This window comes from Ammospiza caudacuta, chromosome Z, assembly GCF_027887145.1.
Source record: "Ammospiza caudacuta isolate bAmmCau1 chromosome Z, bAmmCau1.pri, whole genome shotgun sequence".
NCBI classification, from domain to species: Eukaryota; Metazoa; Chordata; class Aves; order Passeriformes; family Passerellidae; genus Ammospiza; species Ammospiza caudacuta.
This window is the reverse complement of record NC_080632.1, coordinates 66309342-66334148: the sequence shown is the minus strand read 5'-3', so window position 1 is coordinate 66334148 and position 24807 is coordinate 66309342. Positions and strand designations below refer to the sequence as shown.

The 24807-nt window shown below is 44.1% G+C and overlaps 1 protein-coding gene across 1 annotated transcript in view; it reads right to left on the bottom strand.

The window, feature by feature from the left end:
* Positions 1 to 6427, bottom strand: part of EPB41L4A (erythrocyte membrane protein band 4.1 like 4A) — a 116408-nt gene extending 109981 nt beyond the window's left edge. Inside the window, exon 1 of the mRNA XM_058823389.1 lies at positions 6195 to 6427. Coding sequence (XP_058679372.1) covers positions 6195 to 6293 — 99 coding nt within the window. The 5' untranslated portion in view covers positions 6294 to 6427. The remainder of the gene's footprint in view (positions 1 to 6194) is intronic.
* Between the last annotated feature and the right edge of the window lie 18380 nt (positions 6428 to 24807).

The following is a 24807-nucleotide window of genomic DNA, read 5'->3' as shown; positions in this document are numbered from 1 at the left end:
TAGAAATTAATGGATTTACTTCTTGTTGTCATGCTGGTTTCATTAATTTACTTAAGTGAACCTAGGGAAAATAAAGTGTCTCATTGTTAATTTATTTTATGGTTATTCTGTGGGGTATTCAAGATCGCTGGCCTCATCTGTAAAGATATTGTAAGAAGTTAGTAATCTATTTCAAATTTGTGACACAAATTTTTGCAGAGCAGTTAATAGCAGTGTTCATGACCCATTTTGCTCCTTTCATTCTCTGTAAACTAGAATTGTGCATTGTTTCTGCCCATTTCTGGAGGACTGAAATAGTTCAAATTTTCATATAAACCATCTGGTCCTCAGTGTGCAATCAGATGACCATTTTACACCCATAAAGGAACTTTAAGGAGCACCAGCACCTTTCTGATATGGAAGGGATTATCAGTAATGTACATTTTTTTAACATTTTTTTTTGTTATTTTGCTACAGACAATACTTAGATGCGGCGATTCAACAGCATTAAAAAAAATTATTCACACTTGGAACTTGATGATATTGTCTGTGTAGTTTTTCTTCTGCTATGCAAAATATGTACACATAGCAGAACTGTTGCTTTATAAAGAAAATATATTACAAGGTTGAAATGAGAGTGAGATTGTGTTCTTTTAATCAACTCAATTTTATTAACTATTCTTTTCAAATCAATATGCAGAATATCAAGAAGAATTGGCCTTGAAATATTTATCAATTAATTATTTCTTTATTAATCAATAGCAAAGAGGGCAGAGGAAAATATGATTAAATATGCTTGAACTCTGATATTTCAGTTTAGTAATTCCTGTAGGTGGTGAAAATACCATAGGTAGAAAACAATTGCAATCTACCTTTAAAAAGATTTTTCAGATTTATAAGTAGTGTAACCAGAAAATTTTAGAAAACTGACAAAAAAGACGGTTTCCTTTCCTAGAAAAATTTAGAAGAATAAACCAGGAGAAATCACTTTCATAAAGAATACATTCCACATTCACAGCAAATTTTACCAATTTGATTTTAATGCTAACTCTCAATTAAAATAAAATAAGTTCTTTCTATTCATAGGATTCTATTTCCTGCTATCAAATGCATCCATTAAGTATTTTCACTGGGAAAAAAAAATAGATCCCTGTCATTCCCAGGCGGACTCCTTGGTGTACCTCCAGGTAATAGAGTTTGATGTAAAAGTGCACTTGTAAAAGTGTAAAATTGTATATTTTCTGTATGCACTGTATTTTAAAGACATGAAGTCTGGAACTATTTAGCTTCACTGGGGACTGAAAAAAAAAGTCAAAACAAAAACAAAGGAAAAAGCAAATAAAAAAACCCCCAAACTGAACAAAAATGAAAAAAAAAAAAAAAAAAAAACAAACAAAAAAACACACACACAAGAAAAGGAAAAATACCATAATAATCCACAGAAAACTTTCTAAGAAATGATGCACTCACCTACTTCTGTAGATCATACTGAATCCTTTGGTCAATTTTTCCATAAGTATCTTCACAATATGTATAATATTCTGATGAACCCACTCATGCTTTTTACATGTCCAGTTAGTTAACACAGTTCCTAATATCAGTCACTCTCTATTTCAGGTTTGCTTTTTTGCTTTGATGTTTTTTGGGGGTTTTGGTTTGTTTTATTGTTGTTATTGTTATTTTGTTTGGGGTTTTTTTTTGAGGTGAGGGCTAGGGGGTTTTTTTAGCCATCATTTGCTAAATTCTCAGTAAATCATCAAGTAAATGGTATGATGGCCAGACTATCACTGGCCACCAGTGATAAATGGTACCACCTAATAAAATAATATTACAGAACATATACTTCTCCCAGGAATACCTTGTGTATCTTTCCTGTTCATCACTTCTCTTCTAATGAAATACTGCTGATGGCCCATCACACATGTCAGTCTAAACAGAACATAAAAACTGTGCTCAGAGAGGAATTTCAAGGAGCACTTCAAAAGTGCAATGACCAGATGGCTTAAGACTAATTAGAGAGCTTCTTCACTGCAAAAGTAGCTAATTTTTTTTTTTGAGATCTTTGTTCCAACCAAAGAGATGCAAACATGAGACACAGATGATTCACAACATTTTTAGCTTCTTCAGGAGAGAAAAAACAAAACAAATACCTCCCTTAAATACTATTTTCAAGGTGGGGGAAAAAAGGCTTCTTAGGTTCCTGTAACACACACTTTTCAAGATGAGCACTCTTATTATTTTTAAGGGCCCACAGAGATTTTCCTTGATCTCCAGAAACAAATTTGTGCAATAAGGCACACCACTGTTTACAAGGACAATTAGCTCAGTTCTCAACAGAGCCAAAATATGTAATGTCCACAACCCCTCAGTCAGGTATCCTGTCAAAAGACCTCTGACATGTCTCACAACATCAACAGATGAGCTACAACTGGTGCTGTACCATAAAAATGCCTAAGTTATTGTTTAGTCTGTGTGAAGAGAAGACGAAGTAGCAGTCCTGGAAAAGGGATTATTTTCAGCTGGTAGTTCATTCTTACCATATCTTTAGCAAAAACCCATTTCCTAACTGGAAACTTGAACATCCTTTTAAGAGGAAAAGCTGTCCCCATTTGAGGCCATGCACGTTGACTAGAAAGCAGCATGAGATTGTGGTGAATAGCCTCTTCCATCCCAAAATTTCTGGGACTAACAACTGCCATCACTTTTTTATCTCAATGCATGTTAATGTACTATAATGAAACATAAAAATTAAGATTATGAGACACCTGATGGCCTTTCCTGATTACCTAACCCTTATCAGCCTCCTGTAAGCCTCAGTGCTGGACACCCAGCTTACATATTTTCATAGAGCAGTGCTCTAACCTTAAACCACAAAGACAGAAAGGAAGAACAGCAACGCAGGACTGATACACTGATAACAGTAAAAAAAAACCACAAAAAAAAAAAAAAAAAAAAAAACAAAACAAAAAAACCCCAACCAAACAAACAAAAAAAAAAAAACACCAACCAAAAAAAAAAAAAAAAAAAAAAAAAAACACCAAAACCCCCCCCCCCCAAAAAAAACCCTGAGAAGCAATAATTGGTCTGAAGAAGAGTTCCTCACAAACCCCTCCAGACAGCATGGCCCAAGGCAGAATGGTCAGTTCTATCCCTCCAATAGCAAAGGGAAGTTGTTTCCTTGCCTTACAACCTTGAGAAAGCCATTTCACCTCTTTCCATCTCAGCTTCCCCACTTGAGAGCCAGAAGAAAACTAATCTTTTTCTTTCCCTAACAAGCTCTTTGAAGTCCACAGAGAAAAGTATCCCTAAATTGCACTTAAAGTCTCAGTCTTGTCACCTCTGCTCATTGTTTCAATGTGAAGTACAATTTGAAGCCCACTGTAGAATGAAGAATGTGTCAATGAAATTGTAATTAAAAAATGTCATGTTTTGATAAGTAGAGCTGCTGCCAAGCATAACAAGTCAGAAATAACCACTATATAAAGCAAGCAATGCATCCTCAAAATTCACTGGCCACAAGTATCTACTTCATATCCAATTCCCTGAAGAAACAAACTTGCCTCGGACTCCTACAGGGCCTTCCACCCTTCAAAACAAGGAGGTTTATACCCACTAATATCAAGCAAGTATATAAATTGCCAAAAGCTGTTGAGCTGTGTTTTTTATTTCTAAGAGACATGCATCTGCTTGAGGGAAAATAAAAGAACAAAGTTGCTCCTGTAACAATTCAGGATATGTGAAAGAGGACCAAAAGCTTGTGTCCCATGTATCTCTGAACCAAATTAAAAGTGAAGATGACAAAAGGAAGATCCCATCCAGAATCTGTAGTTCTAAGGAAATGTTTTTTTTTTTTAATGTTAGTTTAAAATGAAACCTATATGAACTTTTACAAACTATACATATGTGCCAAAGCTGAAATGCCAATTAAAAAAAAATTTAAAAAATTAAAAATAAAATTCTCTGCATTTACATGAGTGCATTTCAAAAGATTTGAAATAAAATATTTGTATTTCAAGGGTAAAGTACCAAATGACAAAGCATGCCAGAATATGACAAATTTTATGTTCTGTTTCACTAATAATTGATAACAGAACATCCCTGGAAAGCTGTAGAATAACAACAGCAGCTGAAAATGACAGAAGCCAGGACTGTGTTGAAAAAGCCATTTCTGCCATCCCCCAGCTGTGAAGTGGAGCAGAGCACAAAGGTCTAGCTAAAGGCTCACCCAGCAAAAGGCAAAGCAGTGGCCACCCTTCAGCTGGGCAGGAGCTGCTCCTCACACACAGCTGCACAAACACTCCTGTGGGTACCAAGGCAAGGGAAGGCTCCATGGTTTAAAACACAGCCTGGGAGAGAGCTCTGCAGCTCCTCACCTTGGGTTTTCAAAGGCTCATGGAGCTAGAGCGCTGGGGTGTGGCTTCGCCGTGTACAAACTATATCTTAAAACAAAGGAAAGAAAAAGAAAACACAGGAGACAGGCTGCTACGAAAAGGGAGATTCTCCCTTCCCTAAGGTTTCCCACTGTGCAGTGTGAGTGCCTATGCCAAATTGTTAATGAACTAGTACTTTTCTCGTCAGATCCACACACTGTTCCAACTGATTCCATGACTGCTCTGTGGTTGAGTTTCAGACAGAGAAGGAGCAGGTAGAAGGGATGAAATATTTAGCATTATACCACATTCAGATCACACTAAGAATGGCAGGAAAACACACCCTCATCTTAAACTAGACAGTTCCCAAGACTGCAAGTCATGCATTCTTGGAAAGAAGTTACATCTTCAGACTCTTTCTTTCCCATGGGACATTAATTTTTATTAGACACTGCACAAACCCTTCACTTTCAGGTTTTAGCTTCATTAGACTAACCATCTTTGCAGATTATACTTTTAACATACTTCTGTGACTGCATGTTTACTGCACAAAAACATGCATGATATACACACCCACATCTGCACATTGAAAGGTAAGGCTTTTCAGAAGTGTCTAAACTTAGACTTCAAAGACCCTGCACAGGTACTGAATTCCGGTGTCATTCCAGCGTGATTTGCTTATTCCTCTGTGCTAAGCATGGATTTATGGGCCTATCTGCAGGCAGTTGATTCAGCAAAGCTTGATAATGCTGAATACACGTAGACCTAGTAATACCACTGATTACGGTTGAAAATATATTGTTAAATATAAACTCCCTCTCCCCACTACCCTCCTTCAGATTCTCCTTTCCACAGTTGCTTCTCCAAGCTTCAATCATTCAAGCTAAAGCACAAAGGCATACAGAATTTTATTCTTTGGATGTCTTAGGTAAAATCGGACAGCCCTTTCCAACAATAAATTTTAGAAGAACTAATTTCTTTCTTTGAATGTATTTTCTCAAATGTCTTTTGTTTGTTTGGTTGGTTGGTTTGGTTTTTTTGTTCGGTTTTTTTTTTCCTGATCCAACAATCCGACATTGAAACCACGTTCTTACGTTGCTAATAAATTCATGTTCGTGGCTCTTCGAACAAGGACTTCAACTGTCTGCGACATGCTATCAGTTGTCATCACGCTTAACCAAACAGGACCAAGTTAAGGGCCTTTAGAAAAATCTCAGTTTCCACAAGCTCTGTCAGGGCTCATTAGCGCTTGGCAGATGACTACTTTGAAGAGTTCGTCCACGCCGAGCGTGCTGCAGCGGCGCAGGAGCTGTTCCCAGCGGCCGGGCCACGGGACACCGGGCTGGGGAGGCGGCTGGACCTTCGCCCTGCGCTCGGGAGCTGCTGCGCTCCCGCCCCGCTCCGCTGCCCCCGGTCCTTCCCAGGAGAGCGCGTCCCAGGCGGGCACGGCCCAAGGCAGAGGGAGCGGGGAATGACTCAACACGGGCGCGCAACACACCGTGCACACAGCCGCCTTCTCTTTTCTTGCTCTGGCAGGTACAGAACAATACCTCTGCGCCGAGCGTCCCGAGTGCCCCGGGGTGGTCGGCACCTGCTCGTTTTAAGTCACTATCTCGAGGTGAAGCCTTCCAGAGCACCGTCTGCCCCACCGGCGAGCGTCACCCTGATCCATCTGTCCTTTGCGCGACCGTAAGCAAAGTTACGACGTTATTCCTCCCGAAACCCCATTTTTTTCCGCCGCCGCTCCCTTCCTGGCTATCGCAGCGCAGTCGGGAGGCAGCCACCGCCGGGCAGCCCAGCGGGCTCTCCCGCATCGCGACCCCGCAGCTCTGCCGGCGTGCTTACCTTGATGCCCTGCTGCTGTGTGGTCAGGGTCAGCTTGGACTCGTCCAGGAGCAAAACTTCGCAGTAAAATTCCTCCGGGACCGCGCAGAAACAGCCCATGCCTGCTGCGATGGCCGAAGACGGGGCGGGGAGGCGAGAAGAGCCCCAGGCGGCGGCGGAGAGGGGCTGAGGCGCAGCCGGGTCTGGGCCGCACCCGGCTCGCGCCTCGGCTGCGCGGATGGAGCCCGGCGGCTGCTAGGGCGCAGCGCCCAGCCCCACGGGGCGGCCCGCGGCCATCCTGCCCAACAGCCTGGACGGGGCTGCCGGGCTCTCTCTCCGGGAAAGGGGGAAAAAAAAACCCGGCGGCTTTTTTAGGGAGGATCCCGCGCCCGGCTGTCACGGCGGCTCCCCCACCGCTGCCGCCCCGGGGAGGTACCGAGCCGCCCACCCGCCTCGTCCTCCTCCCCGTCCGCGCACGATTCCGCGCCTCCCCTTTGTGTGCAGGAGCGGGGCCGGGGAAGGGCTCTCGGCCGCCGCAGCCGGGGTGTGGGAGTGGTCCCCGCCCGGCCAGCGCGTTCCCTCCGGCCGCGGAGCCTGCGGGCGGAGCGGGGCGGCGGCGGTGGCGGTGCCCGGCCGGCGCTGCGCTGCTCCCCGGCTGCCCGCGGCCGTGCGGGGGGCGCCGGCTGCGCTCGCCTCCTCCCCGTCGGGGGCGGAGGGATGGAGAGAAGAGAGACCCGGCGGTCGGGCAGCGCCGGCCGCCTCCTGCCGGCCGCCGGGCAGGACTCCCCCGGGGCGCCTTTGGGGCGGAGAGCGGCGGGCGGCACCTGCCCGGCCCCGGCACCACGCCGCATCCTGGCACGGCACCCACCGGCGTGCCCGCTCCGGGGCCGGGCGCTCCCTGCCCTCTGCCGTGGGGCGGTGGCGATGTCCCCTGCCCCGGCCCGCGCCCCGCGGTTGTCCCCGTCGCCGCTGGGCACGGCTGCCCGTCCCGGCGGCCGCGGCCCCGCTCGCTCTCCGGGGCAGCACTGACCCCTGCGGGCTGCGCCGGCTCCCCGCCGGAGGGAGTCACATCGGGAACGGGTTTCGTCTCTGCGCTTGACAAAGAAGCGCTTCAGGAGACACCACGAGTGAAGGGTCCAGCAGAGGATGAATTTTTGAAAGTCCCCTAGATCGGAGGTCTATTCTCCATCGAGCTGTTGAATACTGTGCTTGCTACAGGTATATTTAATTTGCAAAGCAACAGTATTAAAAACAAATAAATAGATATATTTTTAAAAATCAGTTTAAAAAATTGAAACCAAAACCCAACCAACAAAGAAAAGGGGGAACACGAGAGATCCTCCAACTGCTTTTGCAGTTGTTGTCTATAGTTTTTGGAGCACTCAACTTTCTTTGATGCACATACCTCCAGGATTTTTCGCTCTCAGGTAGGAGAGGGATCCTACAAGTGAAGCCCTGATCCCACAAATGCCTGTGCTTTTATGTAAATCTGTATGCATGAGTCGTCCTATTGAAGAAGTTCACGTGTATAAATTTCAGAATATGCAGAAGTGTTTTTCTTCTGGTCAATAACTTGTTTGTGTAGCATAAGAGAGGGGCACAAGGAAATTATGCTTACAAAACCTATTGGGTATGTAGGTAAGTCTGCTTTTAAACACCTGTCCTAAATATAACCCTGCTGCTCCCAAGTAATGACACTCTCATTTTCATGTTTGAACTTGGACCTTGGGGTGTTGGGATCTCCATATCCATCCTGTAGCTGCAAAAAACAATATTCCATGAGCACTGGGAAGATCAGGACAAAACCCACTATAGAGGTTCATAAAAATAAAGCCTTTTGAAAGACCTAGAAATACTTAAAAAGACTAGCCAGTTAAAAAATTTGACTTCCTAACCTTTTTTCCTGGGCAATATGTACCCAGGGAGAATGCCATCCAGAAAGCACAGAAAATTTAGGAAATTTATTTATGGCTTTCTAAACACATTTTTCAAACAGTTCTTGAGCCCCTCTGACAGCAGACAATTTTCTATAGATCAGATGGTCCCTTTTCCCCCCTCTTTAGTCTATTTAGATCCATATATCATGCACATTGTGATATAAATTACCCTCTAAGTCAGTTAAAGTCATTATATATGTGTAAATCACTGGTTAATCAAGTGGGAGGGTTCAGTGAACTCAAAACTGCTTCAAAATCTTTATTGATAATTTTAAGTGTTCATACAATCACAATTCCAAATCTGAGCAGTTTTATCAATACTACTCTGGGTCATATGTTGCTTATAAGCTGTCCAAGTGAACTATTTAATGTCTTCTCTTTTTGAAGATCCATTTTGTGCACCTGCATGTTAGCTGCTTGGTCCGTGGGGAAAATACATAATACACAGTGACGTTGAGCTGATGCCTATGTTTAGGGCACAGAGAAGTTAACTCATGAATTTGTCTCCTAGCCAGCTATTGCCGACACCTAAGCACTTGATAAAGAAGCAGTACCAGAACCTGCTACTTGAGGTGAAAGCCTGGGAGGAGATCCTGAAATTCAGAAGAGACAAAATCAACCAGGGAGCAGAGGAAGAGAGGATGGAATAGATGGGATCTAGACTATGAACCAGTATGAGCCCTGAGAAGCTCAGGAAATCAGAACAATCAGCAGGCAAAAACATAGTGCCTAGCTTTTCCTTGGAGCACCATGTTACAGAAGACCAGCCCTGCCTCAGTATTTTAAGTATCAGGACCACCTCACAACTCATGAAGATCCTGAGATAGTCATCTGTTTTCCAAATCCATTAGGAAATTGAGCTCCCTTTTACTTCTCTCTACAATAAAAAACAGGTCAAGCACTGCAGAGGGAAACTTGTTGATGTAAGCTCTCATCACACAAACACTTATGGACATGTTTAACTCAGGCATGTAAGTACAGGACCAGAGCATAAAGGCATTTTTGTCTATTGCCTGTTTGATGAAGTAGCCAGCAGAACTCACTGCAGCCTCTGTGATCCAGTACACTCTCATTAAAATGTTCTGTTTTAGCTGTAATGCAGTATTTTCAATGAGGTCATATAAGCAAGGCACCACAATGGCACCACAAGGACTCCTATACATGAAGTGACCTATATCCATATTCTAACATACAGCAATTTGCCCAAAGGACACAGGGTGGCATATCTGCTTTCTCCCTCATTTTTACACAGTTTTGCTCACAAACATTTGCTGTCAGGAAGTTCATAATGTAGTAGGAGTTATGACGACTTGTTTTAACTGTTATCAGTATCACTTACCTTTCACTATTACCCATTGATATGTAGGGATGCAATTGCTGCATCTTATCCATGTGGGCTTCCAGCAACTGAGTGAAAAGTTTGAGAGGCACAGAGCAAGCTCTTCATTCTTCTTTATATGTAAAAACAAGTCTCCTGGACTCAGTTCCATGCTCAAACAATGAGAGAAGCAAAGCACTGAGGTCTAATGCAAGAAAATTAAAATGAAAACAGAGGAACAGCACATAACTCTCTGGGCTACATGTACAATCCTGAATGTATCTTCCATTAAAGAAAAAAGTCTTACTGAGACAACTGTTCAACAATTATTGTCCAGCAGAGTCTCTGGTCTTCACAGGGGAAAAAAGGTACAACTGCCCCAGCAGCACTGCATTGCTCTGGTTTGGCACTGCCCACCTGTCCAGACACACCTGTCCTCAGCCCTGCCACAGGGGTTCTCCATAGCTTCAACATGCTGTTAAGAACTCCACTTATTTGTGATTCTTGGATCCAAAAAAAGGAGCAAAGCAGGCAGTGGAAAAAGAATACTTTCCACATAGCATTTTACCGTATTCAGAGGAAAAAAGTTTGTTGCAATGGTGCATGAATTGGCATTTCTCATTTCACTAACAAAAGGCTGATTTATCTGGATTCTGTCTTACTACTACACATTAGACAAGTATGCACCCACTGCACCATTAGAATCTATGATCAAAACTACTGTGAAAATAAATTTATTCAGATATTCATCAGTTTTATACTTCCTGCAAAAATGTTGACATTATGCTCTACACAATACAAGTCCTTAAAGCAAGAAATGCCAGTTAAGACTACTTAATTACAAAACATGTTACAGAAAGGCCAAAGTTCAGATATACAGTGCAAGGATAACATAAAAAAACCCACACAGGCAAATAAAACAAAACATTTTTTAAAATCTTAGGAGGCTACAAAGTAAACTTAAACAGATTACATTTATTAGTCATTCTATAGCAATAAATGCCTTGAGATCCTCTGAACTGACATGGGACTGAGTGACAATAAATTCCTGATTTTCTTCACACATTTAACAAGACCCCAGAAGATTGCAACACTGCAAACACACACTTAACAATCAAGGAAATAATAAGCATCTCTCACTTGCTGATTTTTTAATAGGAACACATGCGTTAACTATACCTCCTCCACTCAAGAAAAATTTAAAATAAAGCTTTCAGGATATTTATTGTAAACCATAGCGCTAAAATTAGAAACTGAAAGAACTGTACAATTTTATCAAGGCAAGGAAAAAAAAATCTAGTTTTAGCTACTATTTATTGAACCTAATTTTGTGTGTGATGTGGTTTTACAAAGTTTCTGCCAAGACTTTGACAAGTTACCCCTGTGCAAAGAAGAACCAGATGATCCTGTTTTATTTTGCTTATGCTTAGCTTCCTTGGCAGAACCTAATAAGTTTTAATAGTAAAGGTAATTGGGTGGCAAGATGTAACAATCTAACTCACCAAGAGGAAACAAAACCAAGAATTCTCTACATGACTTCAAGTCATGCTCTCACAATTTAAACCAGTACCTTGTAGCCCCAGTCTGCAGAGAAAAACAGAGGTTGTGAAGGACTGTGGATATTTGGGAGGTAATCTTCTTGCAAAGAGTTTTTCAAAGAATACTACCTAGTGGATAAACTGTTGCTTTTCTTAATAAAGCACAACAGACTAGATCCATGCTTAAGCACAAAAAGGAGAATATTGTCTCCACACTACTGTACTTTTTCCTATCCCATTAGAATAGCTCCAGACATGCATCTTTGGGGTAAGACAATGGTAAGCCAAAAGCTACATCTCAAGGATCTAGTGCTAAGCCTGTTCCAAGGCATCCAATATACTCTGACATTCTTGTAAAAAGCAGCTGCTTTGAATACACTTAGTGAAGCATTTCTTATTCCAAGGACAGGCTGGCTGTGCTGGCTGGCAAATGACAGGAGACTCAGGTAACCTGTCTTTTGTGCCCCACATTGTGCAAGCACAACAGAAACCATGTTTATTTGTAACCATCGCCTCTTCTTTTCCTCTCTGTCACTTTCTGGATGCAAGTTTTGGAGATCATGTTCCACTGAAATTAATTATACAGAGGTCTACAAATGTCACAGCAATAAACCCAGGGACACAATAAACCTAAGCAATGGTCTAGGCAAGGCAAAGACAGTCTAAGAGGACTATAAGCCAGGTCAGGGAGGCAATTAGTCAAGAGTGACATAGATGTCCATTAAGACAAGCATTTTCCACACATAAAAGAAAATATTTATATATACAAGCCATCAGTAGGATGCTCTGATGGAGAAAACAGCTGACTACTTTTATGTTTAATAAACTCACTACTGTGAACCTTAAACTTTAAAAATTCAGGTCCAAATTTTTTTTACAGGTATTACATCTACATTTATTCTCTCTTCTGTTGTTTGGTTATTACAGCCACATTGTCAATTGAGAACCTCCATGCTACTCCTAAACTCAGTTTCTAATTTAAACCTGTCATTCTCAAGTTGCTAATATCAATTTCTACTATTGTGAGATGCATACTAAAATAGTACCAGCTGTAGTATGCAGCAACACTTCAAGTTTTGGACAACTTGAAAATCTAGAGATTTTCTAATACAATTTCTGTGAAAAAATTGCCCTTTCTGGATAAGCAGTGCTCTTTAGCTGAACCTTGAAAGCAGAAAATGCAGTTATTGTCTGGACAACATCATCTATTGTGAACTATGACGAGATGGAGTGGTGATGGGATGCTGGAGGAAATTGGAAGAAATAAATCTTTTCTTCAGTGACTACACTTATCTATGTTGATTTCAAAAGCAAAGAGATTTAAATAGCTCCCATAACTGATTAAGGAAATAACCAGGTTGTCATATATCTTGTCGACTCAGATAATTAATATGAGAAGATACAGACTAAAGCATGCTACACGTAGCCTGCTGTGTCTTCCTTTCAAATTTCCTTTTGGTAGCAGACAGATGAGAAGGATTCCCTCAAGTTCCTACATCAGCCTCTGATTCTGAGTAATGCTCAGCCTGCAGAGGGATTGCTCCAGCTCAAAGTCAGTCAGGGCCACTAAATTGTCTAATTGATTTCATGTTTATCACATTCCCTTCAATATGGGGGATGTTTCTTGCTGCAGAAGACAGAAACTCACTCTGATATAGCATATTTTCTGGAATTATTAAGTCAGGCTAAACAGTACAATCTGGAAACTTTTCCACTTTTCTGGGAGTTTCTAAGCATGGTTACACCTGACTGACATATTTCTGTGTGTATCCTTTTTTAACATTTGATTTTCTCCTTAGGACATATGGAAAAAAAATGTAAATGGGACCTCCATGGGACAGCAAGTCCTTTAATAAAGCAAGGAAATCACAGAACTCATCTTGCATTCAGAATAAAAATTATCAGCACCCAGTGTTTTTCAAAGAAATGGATGAGGTGAATAAGAGGTTCAGAGCATTTTTAAAGCCCTGGTACTGCTGCCTTTCATATTCATAGTGTGTGTCTGACACAGGCTTTAACAGTACAACTATACCTTCTGCTCCTCACCAGTCTGTATAACAGTCTAATTTACTGCCACCACACTTCTAAGTTCAAATTACTTGGCCATGCTAGCATTCAGCTGGCTGAAACAAAAAAAGGAAAAACTCATTTTCCAGCATAGGGGAGGAGAAGGGAGTACACAAGAAAAGTGCAGGAGAAAGAGGAGGAGGAGGAGAAAGAACATCTGTTTGTTGCTGGGATGAAAGGAACCGAAATGTAAGTACACCACACGGAGGTGAAAGCTAGGAAAATAAAAGCAACTATGAGAGGTACATCAGAGAAGACAGAAATAAAAAGAAAAGTGGAGGAAAAGGGCATATTGAAAAAGAGAAAGAGGATGAAAGTATAATAAAAATGCTCTAAGCAGGAATTGCTTCTGTAGGAGCTGGGCCTGCCAAGCAGGGACAGAAAGAGAGTATCAGATGAGGTCATGAAAATGTAAACAGCTTTGATGGAATTGAAGTGCAAATGCTGCTTGCACAGGTCTTATCCTCTCCAATGTAACATTTTGCCTTGAAGGCAACAGGAATGTGGTCTAAGCACCATGGGTGTTCCTCCCCTTCATCTGCTTCCACAGACCTCTTGTGCTCCTCAAAAACCCAAGCTGCATTCCTGGCCTGGCTTCCTACCTTGGTGCACAGTAAAACACAATTTTTAAAGGTGTGCTTCTGGTGCTTCCAGCAGGGAACTGGTAACCTGTCTCGCTGTAACTCCTCCTAAGCACATGGGTTATTAAACAGCAAGGTATGCTCCAGGTTGCTCATATAATGTGGTTTTGGGGTTTTTCAATGTTTGGAGGTTCTTTTCCCCTGCACCTGAACATAAAAAATGAAGCAATTGCTCATGAAGCCAAGTACATTTCTATACCTTGAAAATAAAAATGGGATTTTGTCAGCCTTGGAGAGTTATGTGCCCCACATCAGATGTTCAGAGATGATCGTGAATAAATCAAAGTGTAGACCCTTTTTAGCATGCTAAATATTATGTAAAAATTGATTACACTATGGACATTAATTTATTTTTTATGACATGAAAGTAGGAATGCTACAGCTTACACAGCATGTAAAATGCAATACTATTCTAATAGATGCATATTCTCAAACCCACCACATTACAGAAGAGCACAGATTGCCAGGGACTGATACAGCAGCACTCCAAGGATATAAGGGCTCTGTACACAGCATCTGTGAAGAGCAGACTAATGAGATTAAGTCATTCTGTCTCTATTAATATATCTACAGAAATGCTTTTTCTTTACAAACTTGATAGTGTTCCATATTCATAGTACCAAGTTCACTGATAATTTCCATTGCTGCTAGCACTGAATGATCACGATGAATTTTTAATTTGCTTGTACATGTATTTATATCAAGGTCATGCTGTTTTGATAGGGTCTGCATTCCTAGGATCTTAATTCATTGCCAGATCAGCATACCTGAAATACCATTTTGAATGGTGGTGTATTTATACTTTGACATCTATCAACCCAACTGATGTTTGTAACCAAGTTCTGCACCATTCCTTGCATATTTATAAATGGGTGTTTCTACAGACTATAATGCTACCAATTTTTTTTACTAGTTACAAATAAATGCTGTATTTCTGTTTGCTGATGTCTGTACCATCAAAAAAACGAGTCATTTATTTATACTTCTCTCTCAATAGAGGTATGAAGAAAACCAAGAAGGCAATATTGATGGTTATAGTAATCATTACTAGTGATCCAAGTTCTTTTGTAAAAGATATAAGGACTGGCAGAAGAGGCAGACAGCTGACTCAAACAATATTGACCTTTTCAGAAAAACACTTGGGTCTTCTAAATTGATTGTTTCATCTACTACTTTGAAGCTTTCAAAGAAAACATACTCAGCTTAGAATAAGCATAACATTTCAGGACAAGGATCCCATTTTGGGAAATATTGTAAAAAAATCACCCACTTCTTGTTCCTTCCTGTGTGATCCTTCTGCACTTGGAGAAACCAAGTTTAGAATGCTGTTGAGCAGAACTTGTACCAGGTACAAGCGTCCAGGTCTTGGCAGGATATGCTGCAGGAATGGCCACTGGAAAGGGAGGATGGGTCAGCCCCACATATGGACCCACAGCAGACCTACTGTGGGCCACAGCCAATTCCTCAGCCAAGATGGTGGTGGCTATGTAATAACACATTTAACAACATGGAAAAACGCTGCACAATAACTGTGAGGGAAGACTGAGAAAAAATCTGAGGAACAGCTCTGCAGCCCTCAAGGCCAGTGCAGAAGGAGGGCAGGAGGTGCTCCAGTGCCAGAGCTGAGACTCCCCTGCTCACCTTGGAGGAGACCATGGTGGGGCAGCTGTGCCTCTGCAGCCCACGGAGGGCACAGGGGACAGAGATCAGCGCACGCAGATATGCAGAAGGTCCCAAGAGGGAAACTGCAGCTCATGGAGAGCCCACTCCAGAGGGGCTGTTGCCAGCAGAGGGCAGCCCACACTGGAGCAGGTTTGGTGGCAGGACTGTGACCTGTGGAGGACCCACACTGTAGCAAGCTGTTCCTGAAGGACTGACCCCGTGGAAAGGGATCAGCTGGAGCAGTAGTGAAGATTTGCATCCTGTGGCAAGGACCCACACTGGAGCAGTTCATGGAGGTCTGTATCCCACAGGAGGGACACGCTGCAGCAGCAGCAAAGTGAGGAGGAAGGAGAAGCATGAAAGAACTGCCATGGACTGACCCCAGCTCCTATTTCTCATGCCCCTTGCTGGAGGCAGAAGGAAGTAGAAGTGTTGACACTCAAGGAGAGCAGTTGAGCCTGGGAAGAAGTTGGGGAGGGCTTTCAGGTTTTGTCTTTGTTTCTCATCATGCTACTCTATTTTTAATTGGCAAATAATTAAATCAATATGCTCCAAGTCAAGTCTGTTTTGCCCATGACACTAATTAGTAAAAGATGCCCCTGTTCTTACCTTGACCTATTAGATTTCCATCATATTTTCTGCCCTTATCCAATTGAGAAGCACGAATGAAAAAGAATGGATGGACACCTGGCACTCAGTTGAGGTTGACTCACCAGAGAACTGATGATAATTCACATGATATCAACAAATATCTTAGGATGATGGTAGCAAAAGATAAGCTTTGAAAGGATTTCAAGATGTTTCTAGGTCAAACTCCAGCTTAATCAGCTGTGAGGCTAGAAAAAGTTTCCTCAGGACATCATTCAGCCCTGCTTTTAAAACCATAGATGTTGGAGACTACATAGCTTTATAGTCTCACACAGGTACATGAAAGCCATAAGGGCAGAATATTGTTTGCATCTATATAAATATGCACAAGACAGCCAACAAATCAGACACCACGTTAGTCTGAATGAGGTTTTGAACATAGCAGGGTTCTCCAACCACAGAGCATTCTTTAACACATAACTTCATTATCCGCTTTAACACAGGGTATTCCTGATGCCCTTTACACCAGACTTATACAAGATTAATAGTTTTGACCGTAATCACAGAGGAAACTCATTAACACTTTGATGTTTATTTGGGCTTATACATGACCTTTTAAGTTCACAGAGAAAATCTGAGCAACTTAACAGTGGCTGGGTTCTGAGATCATACCTACAGAACAAGACAATATCTCCATTTGTGGAATCATCCTGTATATGTCTTCATAGGCAGAGACATACCTGGTTAAAGAATACTGAAAAGCTATTCGTTATAATGAAATTACTAACCTTGTCAAGAATTTGATTGCTGCTTGTTGGGATGTCCAGCTTTTTGGGGACAACACTTAGAAAAGTTCCCCCATGTTAGCTATTTCCAGGATGTCCCTCTTAGCTTAATTTGCTCAGAACAGCTTGCTTTAATGAAGAATCATTTTGGTCTTGCTCTTCATCAAAAGGGACTGCACTGGCACTCCTCTCTAGAAGAGACATAGCCAGAAGACACAATCCCTGAAGGCAGCTGGAACCCACACTGTGAAGGCAGACTGTAAATAAAGCAATAGCCATTCAAACATAGAATACTGAAATTCGGGCTTAAATCGGTGGCCAGAGAAGATATGTGATTATATGGGGAATAATCACATTTCTTGACAATAACTGGAGTGAATACAAGAGCTACATGGGTCATCCCTAGGAAGTCTGGTAGCATTGAACGGGAAGAGAGATTGCTAAAAGTCACTGATAATTTAAGAAATACCTTCAGCTGCACAGTGAGCAAGGTCAGAGCTCTTCACTGATTCTGAAAAAAACTGGTTGTTAAAAGATAACAATGTGTGATCTGTAGTTATACTGAGGAAAAAAAATGTTATTTTTAGAAGTATGGTTTAAGATATGAAGTAATTGTATCATCTCTTAATAAACTTTTATTTCAGTTCACCATCTATTAGGACTATTTATATATGAAATAGGTTAAAGTGACTATATGTAAACTGAAAATAGTGATCCTTATCTTCATTTCAGATATGCCTCTGTTTATTCACCAACTGCTCGCAATTTGAATAAAATATTGTATTTAAAAATGCAGAATTTAAATCCTATATTTTCTAAGTAACATGTGCAGTTTGAAATTTATCTAAAGTGACCAGACCTTATGTTGTGAAGATTTTGTAAATCAAATTCTTAAATATTGCCCATTTCAGTAGCTGAAGGCATTCTAAAGGCTCCTGGAATTACTCCACTATTTCAACTGATTTGGGACTGCCCATTAGAAAGTTTAATTTAACCAAAAGTATCTGGCTTTCAGTAATCAGAAAGTTAATGTTGCATTGACTGAAGAGTTGAGACGTGATGCTCTGTTTCTTTTTTATAGTTTTAATTTCTTTCTTGGGTATACTTTCTACATATTACAAGTGATTTACTAGTATTTACACTGGATGATGTCAATGTATTTTTTTTTAGTATGCTAGATAAAATCTGAAAATATTTATCTTGTTGCTTTTTCTGAGTTGTACAATATTCTTCTATTTTTCATGTTCCCTTACATTATTATTTTTCTTTGTTTGCTTTGGATATTCTTATTCCACTAAGTATTAAAATTTTACTGCTTTTAAACCCATCTCTTTTGATGTTTTTCAGAGGCTATCCTTCTCTCTGTTGTGACATGTTAAGGGAAAGATTTTTCCATATATCTTCTTAGTGCAATCAATCCACATTCTTTATGACCATCATTTCCATTTACTTGTAGGTATGTAATGTTTTTTAATCTGCTGCTAGTATAGTGTGCTAAGAGTAGTTGGTGTCCTAAACACTGTTCTGTCTTTTAACATCTGTTTCCTTCATTTGCACTGTTGAATAATTCACTAACAACTTAATCAGCGTTTGACTGAAAAGTGTGAAGTCCCCTTAACATTGATAAATTGGATGCCCTGTTGTTTTTTTGTCTGGAATTAAAATTAATTTTTTAATATAGTATACACTACAGAATGTTGCTACTTCAAACTTTTGTGAATTTTAAAATTCACAAAAGAGAGAGAGCTGGCGTGGTGCTGGGACAAGCCGCCCCAGCCCCGGCCCTGCCTTTTTCCAAGTTGTGGGCAGCAGCACATGACCTCCCTCAGGGTGCCACACCTGCACGGCCACACTTGGGGCACAAGAGAGGGCAGCTGGGCCAGAGCAGGAGGTTGCCTTTCCTTCCCAAACTCATCTGCAAAGTGAGTGGCCAGGTTGTCCTCCCTCGTCGGACAGGGCCATGGCAGGCCCTTGCTCGGGGTCAGCCTGCAAGAAGCCAGCTGCGCTCACAGAGCAGCCCCACAGCACAAAGGGCCAACAGCCAGCTGCCACTCAGCCCAAGCAGCCTGAGCGTGGCACACAGCTGGCAGCCTCTGGCCCGCCGGCCTCTCTGCCCCAAGCAACATTGCTCCTGCCAGTGGCAGCAGCAAAGACATGCTGGCACTGCTGCTGGCTCTTCAAAGCCTGTGCTTGCCCAGTGGCAGCAGGGCCCCTTGCTTCCCTGCACACAAGGTGGGTGCACTAGGCAAGGATCCCTGGCAGCCCAGGACAGTGTGCCAAGAAGTGCTCAGGCACAGAGCCCGCAGCACAGAAACATTTGCTGTAGGGTGGCTGTTCAACTGCACAGCCAGGGCTTTGATGCTTGGCAGGTGGCTGACTCGTGTTCCCTGGGTCCTGGGCAGTGGCAAAAGGGGTGGGCAGAGAGCTGGATAAGCCCCAAGCCACTTGCGGTGCCTCATCAGACAGCTGTGCCTGACAGCTGCCCGCAGCCACAGCTCTCCCCAGCTGAGGAGCTGTGTTCCCCAGTGCAGCTGTCGTGGGAGCATCCCCCTGCGGCAGCAGCAGCAGCTTGCCCCTGTAGCTGTGCCCACCCACTGCTCTTTCAGTGCCTGGGAGCTGCAGGGGAGAGGGAGAGGGAGAGGGAGAGGGAGAGGGAGAGGGAGAGGGAGAGGGAGAGGGAGAGGGAGAGGGAGAGGGAGAGGGAGAGGGAGAGGGAGAGGGAGAGGGAGAGGGAGAGGGAGAGGGAGAGGAGAACCAGCAGCAGGCCCCACTGCCCCCAGCCCATGGGGAGCAGAGAGGCACAGCCCTGCCTAGGGACCTGAAGCCCTGTGGTGGGGGCAGGACAGGGACGCTGCCCAAGCACTGACTCCCTGTCAGCTGTCAGAGCAGTGGCTTTTGCCCTTGCCTTCTGGCAAGCCAATGCTGACCAGGCCGCACAGGCCACTCTCTGCTCCTGCTCTGCACAGAGGCCAGAGGCAAGGCTGCCCAAGGGCTCCTGCTTCCATGGCTGGCAAGCTCTCCTGCCCTGCCATGGCATGTGGCACCATGACTCACACAAAAGTGGCAAAGCAGGAGCCGCTGAGCCAGATGAGGATGATGGAGGTGGCATCCTCATCACTGCCTTCCTGCTGCTGCTCTTGTTGTGTCTGCAGTGCCTCCTCCTTCCCACGTCCAGGGCCAGGCAGTGCCCCAGCTGCAGAGAGCAGAGGCAGGCAGAGAGGGGCAGGTGGCCTCACTGGCATCCTTGCACAGAGCCTTCCTTGGTGTATCCCCCTTCCACAGTAGCACAGATGAGTTCAGGATGGGCTATCCCAAAAGAAGGGAGATGCTCTCTAGCCTTAGGGCTTTCTTTCCTTTGCCCACTTTCCCAATGGGAAATGGAGCTTTCCTCAGCAGACCCTTGCAGCGCCTTCTCCCCAAACGTGTGGCTCTGCCCAGACCCTTTTACGGTTTCTTGGCTTGTCTTTGCAGAACTGGGGCATCAGCTGGGCGGGCCTGCCTGTTTTCCCCCAGCCCTCAGCAGCCCTCTTTGCCAAAACCCTCCTGGATCCTAAGGCACGCATCTGCTAATTGCTCCCAATGACACTAACCAAGACTCATTTCAGTTCCAGTTTCACTGACTGCACCTTGCTGCAGCAGCACTTTTCAGGAAGTGCACCAAAGGCAACTTAAGTTGAAAAGGAAATGTACTACAGCTTGTTGTACCTGTGCTTCTTACATGCCATTACAAGTTCTGTTACAAGCTTACTGCACATAATTACATCTCTGCTGATTCCATGGCAAGCAACAGAGATCACTACCAGTTCACACCATCTGTCCTGGTTTAGAGAAAATTTGGGAGAGAATCCCCAAAGGGGCTCCCGTAGGAAAGCAAATTCAATCAGCCCCTCCCCCCAACCGGTCCAAGAGAAAATACCTCCTTGGAGAAAAGTGGAAAAAAAGTGTTTATTAAACAATAAAACCTAAACAAAATTAACCAATAAAACCCCTTGCCACTCCAGAAGAGATGACAAACTGAGAAAACCCTGTCCCCAGTTGCAGCTCAGCTCACTCAGTCTCTGATCAGTCCCTCCGGTGCTGGAATTGTCACAGGGCAGGCCCGGCCCGGTGGGCCACAGCTGGTGCGCCCCTGGGTGTTCAGTCCACAGCAGGTTTCAAGAGGTCCAAAGAAAACGGAAAAAACTACAGTCCAGGGAACTTCTTTGCCTCAGCTAGCCAAACTAACTAAAGACAAAAAATAGCTCTGTCCCGCTGTCTGTCCATCCACAGACAACACAGTCCAGGAGCAGAAATGTGTAGGAGTGAGAGCAGTGTCTGGGAAAAAAAAACAACCGTGCACTTCTTCTCTCCCCCCTTCACTCTCTGCAACAAGTCTTAAAGGTGCAAAACTTATTATTCAGCATAACAAAACGAGACGATTGGGGATAAAAGCATCATATAGTCAACCTAGGACACCATCTCATCACTGACAGGTTACAAAGTGGTGCCTGTACAGAGAGAAAATGACAAACATCCTCGGCCCTCTCTAAATACCCACAGAGTGAGAAGTAAACTGCCCAATGCAATGCAGGTTTACATAAGAATCGATGCAGAGAGAAACATAAGGATCTGCATTGTGAAAATATATTGACTTCTGTATACAAACGGCCCTACACAACATGAACCTGTGCAGAACTATACAATGACCCAGCTACACCTCCATGTCCCTGTAACTAAAGACACAGAACTGTGTATAGCTCTACCATTCCATGCATACTGAAGTACAACTAGAGACAGACAGGGACATAACTGTGGCATTCACATTCTCTGAACATGATGCCTTCACCTGATACCTTCACCCAGGGTGTCACAGACATTTCTTCATAAAAATCCTTTCTTTTAGGATTTGTCCTTTCTGGGAAGCTGGGGCCCGAGAAGAAGAATGTAAACAATTGTTATCGGCTGCTGTGGAATGTAGCAGGTGCACCTGTGATTGGCTCATGTTCCATCTTTACAATTGGGGGCCAATTACAGGACCAAGCACAGGGACAGATTCCCTGGACACAGAACTTTGTTATTCATTCTTTTCTATTCTATTCTTAGCTTAGCAGCTTCTGCAACTCTCTCTCTCTATTCCTATTAGTATAGTCATAATGTATTATATATCATATATTAATAAATCCAGCCTTCTAATCATGAAACAAGATTCTCGTCCATCTCTCTCACCCTGAGGAACCCCCTCACAAGTCACTGCAATACCAGGGCTTTTCTCCTGGGAAGCTGAAAGGCAGCAAGAGGCCCCAGAGAAAAAAAAAACAATTCTCATCTCATTTGCTTCTCCTGTGTTGCGCTCATGTGGAATGTGTTTGGAGATTGTTTACTCAAGGTGATTGTTTCATTGGACTCCGGTGTGAGTTGTTTTGACTCATTGGCCAATTAGGGCCAAGTTGTGTCGGGACTCTGCAAAGAGTCACAAGTATTCATTATTATCTTTTTGGCATTCAGTAAGTATCTTTTTCGTATAGTATCGTATAGTGTAGTATAGTATAGTATAGTATTCTTCAATATAATATAGAATATTAAGGTAATAAATTAGCCTTCTGAGAACATGGAGTCAGATGCCTGCCACAGGGCTCGCCATGCATTTACAATACATAACTATATAGAGGCACAATGCTAACCCAGTACAAACAGGGCTAGGACACAGCCCATCTCCCCCCACTCCCCCTCTGTCCCTTGGTCCTGTGCAGAGCAGCCCTTCTGGAAACATAAAGCAGACGGAGATCTCTAGGAAGCAAAGGGAGCACTGAGTCACTTGCATGTGCCCTCAGCCCCACCATAGCCTCAGAACACCTACAAGATCCCCAGTCCCTTCAAAGCCTCCTAGCCCATCAGCCCCCACAGCGCTGCCATTCCTCTGAGCATCCTCAGTGCCCTGAGCCCGGCCAGCCCTCTCAGCCTGTGCCTCTTCCCTGCCCACCCAGCCTCCGCCACCATCGCCCTCAGCCCCCAGAGCCGCTGCTTGCCCTCAGCCCCCACTGCCTCACCATCCCCTCAGTGCCGTGGGCACCAGCAGCAGGTCCTCAGCAGCCGCAGGGTGCCTTCAGAGGCGCTGTCCCCGCTGTGGCAGCCCCAGTGCCATCAGCCTTACTGGCCCTTCAGCTCCCGGGAGCCTTGAGCCCCACGGCCCCTGAGAGGGACAGTGCCTGGTGCCCCGGCACTTCCCGCCGCTCCCGTCAGGTGCTGGCAGCCGGGAGCTGGGGCTGAAAGCGCTGCTTGGCCCGTCCTGGCTGCTAGCCCACACCCCAGCCCAGCCAGAGGGGACAGGGTGGCAGGGTGCGCAAGGCAACAGGGCACAGGAGCAGCAGAGCGGGGGAAGAGGGCATAAAACAGCATGTCCCTCTCCCAACAGAAAAAGACCAACCTCCTTAGCCATGGAGCTAGAACTATTGAAATTGAAATTGATCGAAACCTTATCTCAAAAGAGCAGCTCAAAAGACAGCTACACCCAGAAGTGGAGGGAGAGCCATGGCAGCTGCCCCATCTTCACAGCCTCTCCCTCGACCGCTTTCTCCTGCGCAGAGCACTCTTCCTGCTGAGGTACAGAATATGGCCGTGCCAGAAGCCACGGGCTGCAGAGGAGCTCTTGCCAAGCCCTGGCCAGCAGCAGCCTTTGGTGGCTCTTGCCAGCACCTTGGGCTGACTCAGGGCAGTGTGGAGAGAAAGGCAGCAGAGCCTGGGGCATTCCTACCTGGCCTTCCTGGCCTGCCACAGCCTCCCGGGTTGTTGGCATCTCCTGCCGTCCCTCCTCCTCCTCCTCTTCCTCTCGGACTGCTATTCTCCATCTCTGGCCCAGGCCTTCCCGCTGTCATTTCCTGCTGGGTTCCTCCACTGGGGTAGCCTGCAAGCCTTGACGTGCTCGGTTGGATTAGATGGGCAAAGAGGCACAAGACAACTTCCTTCTTGTTGCAGTCAATGCAAGTGCCTTTCACCTACGTGAGTCAGGAAGGCTCAGGGGGCTTTGGCCTCAGCCAGGGCCTCCATGGAGCTCTCGCTCTCCTTGCTTGGAGGCAAAGCTGGAGGCACCTAAAGCAGAAATTCTGGAGGTGAGAGGTGGCAAGAGACAGACTGGATGAGGAAGGGAGCAATTCCCAAATTGCCCCCTTAGCTGCACAGAAAAGACACTGCTTTGCATCAGCCCCTCTCACACACTACAGATGTCCACAGAGAGGCTGGAGGGAGCTGGCATGAGCTGGCATGGGAGAAGAAGCCCGCTCAAACTGACTGCTCTGCACTGCCACTTGCAGCTAACAAGAAGACAAAGGGCTGTTCATAGTACCAGAAGCAGTGCCCTGATGTGAGCACCATGCCCTAACACAATGCACATTTTTGATTTGGAAGCCTGCCCTCAAGCAAGTGGAAAGTGCAGTTGCATAGGGGAAACATCTAGAGGGACAAGAGCTAAGTCCATCAGCTGGCAGCAAGAGTGGCACAAGTTTCTGGGGCACTAGAATTCTTTTTGAATAGGAAGTATAGGAGACAGCAAATGAGGGAAAGCTTTGGCTGGTACCCAGTGGACATGAAAAGTAATCTATGATGCAAATATGGTGTTGGCTTTGAGAACTAGCTCAAGGTAGCTCAATACTCTTGCTAGTAGAGCTGCTTAAGATGCAGGAATAGCTTCTGGTCTGCCAAACTCTCTGTCTTAATGCTACGGACAAAGGAAGCTGTCATCTCATATTTCCCCTTCTGTTTCAGCATAACTGGCCTTTCTCTGAGCAAAGCAAGGATATCTCTGTGTGTGGTGACAAGACAGGTTTAGCACTGTTAGAAATCATACAGATGGATAATTTTCAAAAGAAAGATAAGCTGTAACACTTTTATACTTACAAAATTATTTATAGTACCTGCAGACAGAAGTAGTTGTACAATTGTGACTATCAAGTCAAAGGAAAATTGTGACTAACAAGTAACAGGGAAAAAAGGCACTTTTTGAAACTCTTGCACTTTGACTAGTAAGAGTGGCTGCCCACCACTGAGAACACTGTATGCCAGGCTTATCTGCTTGCACTCTAAAGAGAGTAATAGTTCCATGGTTAAGATTTAAGACTCCAGTAAT